The following is a 10,317-nucleotide window of genomic DNA, read 5'->3' as shown; positions in this document are numbered from 1 at the left end:
TTGATGAAACCAGGAGGCTCACTGTGCTAAGCAGCTCGTGTGTTCTCATGGGTACTGGGCTCAAATCCATCCAGGGTAGGTTCTATAGGCATAGTCTCGGGGCACAGGGGGGACTTTAAACCAACATTCAAACATTCCATTAAGATGTGGTCGACATGTCTGTATTAGGTTATAATTATTTTGTTTGTGGTCTTGTGTATAAGGCTATTGTAATATACTGGATTTCTGATCTGTAGCCTATAGGCCATAATCAAGAAAAAGGTTTGAAATATTTCACGTTATGCACAATGAATCTAGAATATTAAGTTTCACTTTTCAAATGAACCTTTCCACTATATATATATTTTTAGATGCACCACATAAAACACAAATAGTGATTATATATATATTTCTATTAAAACAACACAGAGATATATTTTCTTATTGCAATATCCATTTATTGTTCTCATCAGACAGATCTTTACAAAACAGAGGATGACAGGTAAATGTGTTTGAACCTCAAGAAATCACTCAACTGTGCCTTTACCTTTGTTCCTTATAACAGAAATCATTTTTCAAATGGATTACTGCGGAACACAAAGAAAACATGAAGCGATGACACCAATGTCCCCAGTGCACCCGATAAGGATTCTTACACCTGGTACTGGGATGATGTCTTCTTCAGCATGGAGAAATGTAAATCCATACTGAACCATGTAAACATCTACTGTGACACTGCTGTGATGATCAGGGTGAGGGGAGACGGCTTGTTTATTTTTGGACTGCGATTCTTATACGAGGCGATTTTAAGATGACCCAATGTTATTCTCCAAAGAGAAATTACATCTGGGGACCAGGGGATGAGCGAGTGCCGTCAGGACTTCACTATTCTATTGCCATTATTGTGCCTTCCCCTTCATTTCCATCAAAAAACACCCCATAGTTTTTGGCTGGTGGCTTAAACACACAGAAACAGGTCTTTTGTGTTCTTGTGAGCATCTCATACCGACCGATATACCGGTATGGTGTCAAAAGAGACTGGTAGCGCTGCTAGCGAATTACCTTGTATCTAAAGTACATACACATGCCTGGTTGTACGCAATACTGTAAACAAGTAGTAAGCTTTGCCGAGCCATGTGGCCCATAGGGCAGGAGCCTAGCTCCTGTTTCTGTAGTGTGATGCAGCTTACTGGGCCATGTCCACAGAAAGCCTTTTATTTTACTTTCAGTTTTTATCTTATTTTATTTATTTATTTTTTAGAAGGGGAGAACTTTGCATATCATGCATAGGAAAGTGCTGGCCAGATTATTTCGGGGAGGTCCCCAGATGATTAGCTTAATGTGCAACATAGTCTTCCCACTCAACAGTAAAGAAACCAACATACAGTATTGTACAGGGTATCTGCACATTTCTAAAGTTACAATTTAATGACTTATAAAAAGTTTTTAATACCAAACTGGCCAAATTGTCAAATATTACCCAAAAAAAAAAGAAGAAAAAACAGAAATGCACCATGGCAGAAACGTGCTGCATGGAAGCTCAATAAGAGCTTCCTGTAAACATGGCCTGTTATGAGATGCAGTGTTTGATTTTGACAGCAAATTCTAATTTAGTTTTAGTCACAGTCTTTTGAATAAAATTCCATTTCGTTTTGGTCTAATTTTAGTAATCTGAAATGATTCAGTGTTAGTCTAGTTTTTTTTTTTTTACTATAAATATGATACGATTTTCATCGACTAATTGATGATGGTGGCATAATGCCTGATATACTTAGCTGCATGCCCAGAATAGCAGATCTACAAGCTCACAACACTGAGCTTCTGATAGATCTGATATTTTCAGAATGTAACACCTGCGCGCAACCAAGCATAAAACGACTTGTCTTTTAGTTCTACTGGATCTCGTCTCCACTAGTCCCTCCCTAACATGTTTGTGTAGTTCTCCTGTGTAGTTCTCATTTGTTGGTCAACTTGTCAATTTATGTAGTCATAGTTTTAGCCATCATAGCTTAGTTTTTATTTAGCTTTGTCAGTGAAAAAAGGTAGTCGACCAACATTTTTCGCCATAGTTTTAGTCAACAACATCAACACTGAATGTATAATGAAATCTCTCCACTCTCACCTGGTTCCGTTCAGTACAGTACAGTACATTAATTACATCAGTGGTTCTTAACATGTGGGTCGGGACTCACAAATGATTTAGTTTCCAGGTGATTAGCTGTGTAACAATGTTTTCTCACTCACAGTAAACAAACCAACATACAGTTTAAGTGTACTGTATACAGGGTATCTGCACATTTCTAAAGTGACTGAATTTAAGGACCTTTAGGACCTTTTTAATTCAATTGTCAAATATTAGAGGCAGAAATTGTGAAAATGGCCCATCTACATGCTCACAGCATGTTAACGAAATGTAATGCCTCAACTCTTACAACTCCAAGTGCTCGTCAGGGTGGGGGGTCCCCAGTTCAAATATGAGGATTTTGGAGGGTCACGGCCTGAAAAGGTTGAGAACCACTGTATTACATGGTCCATGTCTCCATCCAGTGCTAATTCAGAGTGGTTGTTCTTCATGCACACTGCTTCATCATCATCATCATCATCATCATCATTATCATCATCACAAGGTCAGTTGCGTTGGTGATGCGTGTGTAAAAACCACGTTCTCGTTACAAAACAAAAGAAAATATATTTACAAATCCATACAAACAGGTCTCAGTGTAAGAAGAAAGTGTAAGATACAAGGGGAAGATAATAAGAGGTTAATGAGACAGCTCAGGGGAGGTAAGTGCGTGTGTGTCCGTGTGCGTGCGTGCGCGCGTGCGTGCGTGCGTGCGTGTGTGTGTGTGTGTACATGAGAGAGAGAGGGAGAGACAGACAAAGAGATGTTTGGGTTTCATTTGCATTCCTACACCGGCTATGTTGAGGGCCAACACAGGCGTTTTTATTTGTCTGATTGGCATCAGAACACGCCAATCAGAACACCTGTGTTGGTCCTCAACATGGCCGGTGTAGGACTACAAATGCAATCCATGAATTGTATGTGTTTGTGTTTCACCCAGCAGAGGGAGACATTTCACTGCATGATGCACGGTATCATTAGCAACAATGTGGACAAAGCAACCAAGAGGAGGTGCTGTGGACAAGGGGGGTTTAATGGAGAGAGTAGGACAGTGGACTGGGGACAGATTATGGGTGTGGACTGGTGACAGATTAGGGGTGTGTGCAAATCAAAATTGAGCAAAACTGTCACGCTGTACGACTGCAGCAGCGCTTTTAAATGGCAAACCCCATACACACACAGACAGACATACTGTACATACATACATATACATATATACAGACCGATCAATAAATACATCTATCCATAAGATCTCCTCCGGGAAACTTTGCACAATAATTACACAAGGCGACTGTCTCTTCATGTGACATGTGAGTGTCTTATTTAGCCAGGTTATTATTTATATATTTTTTCCTGTGTTGGTGTTTCACTCCACTCCACTCCATTCTATTCCCAGGTGATCTGTGCTGATAACAGGCAATTCTGAAGTGATGTGTAACATTTATATATAATTAAATAAAAAACAAATCAATATGACAAACATCATACCATTGGCAAAGCAAGACTCTTGGTCAAAAAGATGTGGCGTTGAAAGAAAGGTTGGGTGCATGTCAGCGTCAGGCTGACGTAGCCAAAGCCTAAGTCACACTGCAGCTGTGTGTGGTTATCGCCGGAAACAGCCGATCTGCAAGCTCAGAATTCGCCACGGTGCGATGCGTTCTGAGCTTACAGATCACCTGTTTCAGGCACGCGTCACCCGCGCACAACTGAGCATAAACGCCCATAAACATGTTTCGATTTTCCAGGTTCACTTGCCGTGCCGCCGCTTGCGGCCTTGGGAGCTCGCCTCTCATTTCCACGTTATCAAACCTCGCTTGCGTTTTCCCTGTCGACTCCATATGACATCCAACAAAGCCTAAAAAGACGCGAGCTCATTTGGCGCATCTGTAATTTCAACTCTGTGTGTGTGTGTGTGTGTGTGTGTGTGTGTGTGTGTGTGTGTGTGTGTGTGTGTGTGTGTGTGTGTGTGTGTGTGTGTGTGTGTGTGTGTGTGTGTGCGCGCACGCGCGCGCGTGTATGTGCGCGTGCGCGTGAAAGAACATCCACATTCCGAGTTATTGTTCATGTGTGGGAGACAGAGTGTAAGAAACGCATGTTGTGGGTGGTGTCATTCTATGCTGTTTGTCTCATCGTCTCCACTGGTCCGAGATGGCGGCACCTTTTACGGCAGACGCACAAACTCTGTGATGCGGAGTCGGCAAAGACAGTGATATCGCAGTGGTCGGCTATCCGAAATCCCTATCTTCGGGAGAAGAACCTAAACCAGAACACTGAACTGAAACGCTGCCTGGGTGATGCTGCTTTTGTCCCTTGCGTGGCGTGCCGTTGAAGATGAAATGTTGTGACACATAAGTTCCCAGAAAAAACAAAAACAAAAGTATCAGAACAAGAGGAAACCACGAAAAAGAACAGAGACAAAAAAAAGTGGAGAGAAAAACAAGGACATACCTACCGCTGTAGGGAATGTTCACCTTAAAGCCTGAGTTATACTTGGTTGTGCACCCAAAAATAGCAGAATTACAAGTTCGGTAAAATGTAAACTTGTAAATCTAGTTTGAACTCGCAAAAACCTGCTATTTCCGGTGTGCAACAGCGAGGCGCAACGAAGTATAAATCACCCATAACAAGTGTAGGGAAGGTTCACCTATACACACTGTAAGGGATTTGTTCCACTTTCGGGAGCTTGTCAAAGTCGCTATATCCTTTCCTGGGACAGTCCCAGTAAAGAGAGAGAAGTCTCTATTGTTCGTTGATAGTTTTCCTATCGGTTCCTCAGAGATGTTGGGATTAAGGAAAGGTACAAGGGACTGTGCTTGTGTGCGTGCGCAGTGGCGTCAGTTCAGCAAAAGCTAAGGTATGGCAACATGACTGGTGTCTTGCACGCGCGCCTTTCGCGCGCGTGCAAGACACCAGTCATGTTGCCATACCTTAGCAACAGGCATGATGAATTTATTTTAAGAAGTACATATCTTTTTCTCCCCTGTAGCCAAGGTATTGCAGCTGCCATACCTTGCCATATATACCCAATTGACGCCTCTGTGCGTGCGCGGGAAAAGTCGAGGTCTAGACCTGCGTGGAATACGAGCGGTGGAGCGTGGCGTGGCGTCCGGACGGATGGGCCGCGCACCGCGGCGAGAGCTGCGGCTGCTGTTGCTGCTGCTGCTGCTCGGCCTGCAGGTCTAGACTGGACTGGAAGTGGAGCGAGACGGAATGAGGACATCGGGGTCCGCGGGGGGGAGGAGGAACCGATAGGGCTGAGGGTCATGTGATCTCTGTGAACGGAGACCCGCGCTGGAGAGTCTGCTGCTGGGGACAGAGAGGAGTGAAGAAGAAAAGAAAAACAAAAACAGAGAGATAGAAAAAGAAGGAAGGAAGGAAGGCGAGATATTGAGAGAGAGAGAGAGAGAGAGAGAGAGAGAGGAGGAGTTGGAAAAAAGGGTAAAAAAGAGAAAAGTGAAGAACGAATAATCAAGAGAGATGTTCCGAAGAGGGGGGGTGGGAGGGGTTTGGGGGCGAGGGAAGGCGACAAAAACGGATGAGAGCGGAGAGATGGATGTGTACTGCACGTGTGCGACGGAGAAAACGGAAAAAATGAAGGAAACGGGCGACATAAAGAAGGCGTGAGCACATGAGAGGGGCGGGTATATGCGGGTGTGGGCGGGTTCAAAGGTCAGGTCAGTTAGAATGGCTGGACATAGGCGCTGTAAGGCGGGGCAGAGGCGTGGAGTGACGGATGCTGGAGAGAGTGAGGAAGAAAGCGAAAAGGGAAGAACAGATTGAGAGGAGGAGGAGAGGCAAGGCGGGAGACAGAAGGGGGGGAAAGAAAGCCGTCAAGGGGAGGGTTAGTGAGGGAGACAGACCAGACAAGGACACAAGCATTTCATACACATATATATATACGCCAGCAGAATGGTTACCGTCCGTCCCTCAATAACGCATTGCGTTCTTCCATAAAAGTGTCTAGTGGGGGGTTATGCGTTATGCCTCGATCAGAGTCTGCGGTGAAGAGCTATCCACCGCAAATTTGAGGTGGACCTCAAGTCAGAAAATAAGTGAAGGCCATCATAGTACTCCACGGTGGAGTCCTATTCACCGTGACTGACTAGTCTAGATTGACCAATCAGTGAACGGGGTGAAGAGCCTGTCTGTCTGATAGTAAAAACAGAGAGATCTGTCGGGACTCGCAGTGGAAAGCTCTTCACTGCGAGGAATGACGTAACGTTGTAGTTTCATGACTCAAAAAGACTACACCGCAGATTCGACTCTGATCGAGGCTTTAGGGGCTTGGGCATGCAGGTGAAAGGACATTTGTCTTCACAGGAGGGGGAAACAGGATGGAGACAAGGTCTAGTGCAGGGGTTCTCAGGTCACCCCTGTAAATAACTTTCACCTTCAAGGCTACCCCTGAATTTTATTGTTACTTTATGGAACCTTACGTTAAGTGTAGAGCAGGGGTTCCCAAACTTTTTTGGCTCAGGGCACCCCTATAAATATTTTTTTTTCATCCGAGGCACCCCTACATTTTATTCATAATTTTCACTCCCAGCACCATATATTTATGGCATATTTTAGCGATTATGTTGCGAGAAAAACGTTGAGATAATAGCCATTTTGTTTAGAACTGTCTGAAAATAACTTTGTACTTCAAGTTTAAAATTATACTAATTATTTTTTTTAAGTGTCCAAATAAATTCCAAATATTATCAAATTATCTCATGGCACCCCTGGACTGCCACCACGGCACCCCATGGTGCCCCGGCACCCACTTTGAAAACCCCCGGTGTTTACTAAGTAAAGGTTAAACTGAAGTGATATTGATGAATTCCAAATATTATCGAAGCATTCGGCGGCACCTCAAAGTGGGTGCATCACAGCACCCACTTTGAGAACCACTGGTGTCCCCACCACTCCACTACTACATGTTACGAGTGGCTTCATGTATGCACCCGCACACAGTCAAACACACACACACGCACACGCACACGCACACGCACACGCACACACACACACACACACACACACACACACACACACACACACACACACACACACACTCACACATACACCCTTACCTGAGGGCCACTTAACTTTTCCAGTGGACTCTCCACGCAGGGCAGTGACACCATGGGCATGCCCAGCACGGACTCTGGGCGATGCGGCCGCGCCGCGGGAGGCGGGGGCGCCATCTGCTGGAAGTTGTTGATCACGCAGGTCACCTGGGAGAGCGGACAGCGGTGCAGTGGGCAGAAAAAGAGAAATGAGTCAACAGACACGTGAACAAAGCGAAAGTGAGCTCAAGCGTTGCGTATAAATTGCAGATCTACAATCTTGTGAGCTTGCAGAGCAGCTATTATCGCCTATTGTTTGCCTATCGTCAGTGACATGCCCCGGATAGAGACACCAGTGTTAAAATGGATGCAGAGGAGGCTACTATTGCTATTTTAACAGTAGCTCTCTCTCTCTCTCTCTCTCTCTCTCTCTCTCTCTCTCTCTCTCTCTCTCCTTCCCATCTCACCAGGAACACGGCGATGGAGCCTCCGGTGAAGAAGCCGGCGAGGACGTCTGACCAGTGGTTGCGGTACTCGGCCACTCGGACCACGCCCACCAGCATGGCCAGACACAGCAGGGTCAGGCTGACCGTGGGCTTGGTCAGCCTGGTGCCTTTGGTCCGGAAGACCAGGGTCACGTACATCTGAGGAGGGGAACGCACAGGGGTGGGAAAAGTTACTCAGATATTTTTTAACTCAAACTTTTAAGTCAAAGTATCAACCGAAGCGGACCTCTCCTCCATAAAGGCTTGTCCATACTCTCTCTGAAAACAAACGTTTTGTCGGAAAGGTCCTGTTCAACTACAAAATGACGTCACTCGGAACTTCTGAAAACCATTAACCCGAATTAGATTTCAGAAAGCTGCAGGTCGGAAAGTCGGAACTCTCTGACGAAAACTTTGGTTTTGGAGAGAGTATGGACTGGCTTTAAGACCCCAGACGTATACGTACCACGGTGTAGACGGCAGAGTAGACGCTGAGCGCGGCGTCCTTGGAGGGGAAGGACTTGCGGGCGGACAGCACCACCAGGGGGTTGCCGGTGCAGGCACGGCGCTCCGTAATGTACTGCAGAGAGAATGTTAGAGAGGCAGCGGCTGAAATCTCTAAAAGGGCAACTTTTGGGGGGGAAATATCAAAACGAGTCGATCTCTAAGCCCATAACTAGTGTTGATTTCGTCGACCGATAAAAATAAAAACTAACAAAAAACTGACTAAAACAGATGCTAAATATGTTGACAATTTCGTTAACAAATAAAAACTGTACTGAAATGATAGGGAGGGAGTAGTGGAGAAGAGATGCAGTAGAACTGAAAGACAAGTCATTTTATGTTTGGTTGCTGAAAACTTAAAGGGCAATCCGCCAACGTGTGAGCTTGGAGAGGGACTATTTTCTTTTTTGACGGAAAAAAGTACTCAATTTTTTTATTTAAGTATCAATACTGCAATATAGAAATACTCTTTTTCTTTCACTTTTTACAGACAGAGCAAAAGCCCCCTTGGATGTCCACGTGTGCACGTGCCTGCATGGTGGACTGGCAGCCCAGCGCCGTGTAGTTGGGGCGGCACGCCGACAGGAAGTGAGGCGTCTGGTTGCCTGTCACCACCTGGCCCGCGTTGGCGAAGATGGTGGTGGTGAAGAGACCGAAGGCGTACACACCTGGACAAAAACAAAAACATATTATTGAACTCAAGTCTCCATCATGGCGCGAGTAATCAATAGAAAAAAAGTGATTTTGGGAGTGAACTACTCTTGCAGTGTTAACACTGATTTTATAGTGTACAGTTTTCATTTCCATTCTCTCTCTCTCTCTCTCTCTCTCTCTCTCTCTCTCTCTCTCTCTCTCTCTCACACACACACACACACTCACACTCACACGCACACACACACACGCACACACATGCACACACACAGCTCCATTATACCATGCATTGATTGATTGATTGATTGATTGATTGCCATGTTTACCCAGGAATCGTATGATGCGTCTGAGCAGAGGGTTGAAGTAGCAGCAGTCGGCCGTGACGATGGTCCTCTCCTGAGCCTCCTCCGCCTTGGTGAAGAACGCACACAGCTCTCCTACCAGGATCTGTAAACACACACACACACACACAGCCATGACACACACAGCCATGACACACACACACACACACACACACACACACACACACACACACACACACACACACACACACACACACACACACACACACACACACACACACACACACACACACACACACACACACACACACACACACACACACACACATGCACACAACTCCTGTTAGAACTGTGCTTCTCAACATTTGTCATATAAAGGTCCATTATTAGCTCATTAACTCATTAAAAGCCAACCCCGCGATGTCGCGGGAAAAGTAATAGAGTATCTATAGTGCCATCCACGCGATGTCGCGGGAAAAGTAATATATTACTGTAACGGCGAGTAAAAATACCTAGTACAATGGCCGACGCTCCGGAGACGAAATCCGCGCTGATTTGTCATCATCACGGCTCCACGAGCACACAATAGTCATCCCATAACATTGAGGTGGACGGCCGATCTCATCTTTAATGTCCATTATCTCAAAACTACACTTTAGAAGCTAGGATGGAGGCAGATGCTCGCTTATTTTACACAGTTATAAAAGCTCCCGGTCGGCCATTACACAACTCCACGTGGACACGCATCGGTTCCGGCGCACGATCCGATGACGTCAGACCGGAAGTACTTCCGGTCTAGACTTCTGGCCTTCAAAATAAGACAGCGGCCGTTAATGGGGCCGGGAGGGGGCACTCTGGACCCCCTAATCCGTTAATGTCCTGGGCTCAGAATGAGTTAAGAGCTGGAACCTGGAACAACAGCAGTTGACCCAAAGTGCTTAATATCACAAGTGGTCACCAGTGGCCAGTGGTGGATCGTTATTAAAGGGCCACTTCACCTCTGGGACAACCCTATCTTATTTTATTGTGGTTTGGGACACGATCATCAACACAATCTGGAGTTATTTTTTGTGTTCAATCTGTTATCTGAGATATTTTAGTATTCTAGCATGACTAGTGATGCATTTTGCATCATCAGTGATGCGTTTTGCATCATATGCTGAAATACTAAAATATCTCATAACAGATTGAACACAAAAAATAACTCAGGATTGTGTTGTCCAAAA

The 10,317-nt window shown here is 45.3% G+C and overlaps 1 protein-coding gene across 1 annotated transcript in view; it reads right to left on the bottom strand.

The window, feature by feature from the left end:
• Positions 1–5,280: 5,280 nt before the first annotated feature.
• plppr2a (phospholipid phosphatase related 2a) overlaps positions 5,281–10,317 on the bottom strand; it is a gene marked incomplete at both ends in the record, with an annotated part of 42,214 nt that continues 37,177 nt past the window's right edge. The window contains 6 exons of the mRNA XM_080724855.1: positions 5,281–5,373; positions 7,168–7,317; positions 7,617–7,793; positions 8,101–8,214; positions 8,670–8,806; positions 9,116–9,236. Of these exons, the coding sequence (XP_080580981.1) occupies positions 5,281–5,373; positions 7,168–7,317; positions 7,617–7,793; positions 8,101–8,214; positions 8,670–8,806; positions 9,116–9,236 (792 nt within the window). The remainder of the gene's footprint in view (positions 5,374–7,167; positions 7,318–7,616; positions 7,794–8,100; positions 8,215–8,669; positions 8,807–9,115; positions 9,237–10,317) is intronic.

The sequence above is a fragment of the Nannobrachium achirus genome, assembly GCF_963921795.1.
Source record: "Nannobrachium achirus genome assembly, chromosome: 4".
Classification (NCBI taxonomy): Eukaryota; Metazoa; Chordata; class Actinopteri; order Myctophiformes; family Myctophidae; genus Nannobrachium; species Nannobrachium achirus.
The sequence above is the reverse complement of the archived record's forward strand: the minus strand, read 5'-3'. Positions and strand labels throughout refer to the sequence as shown.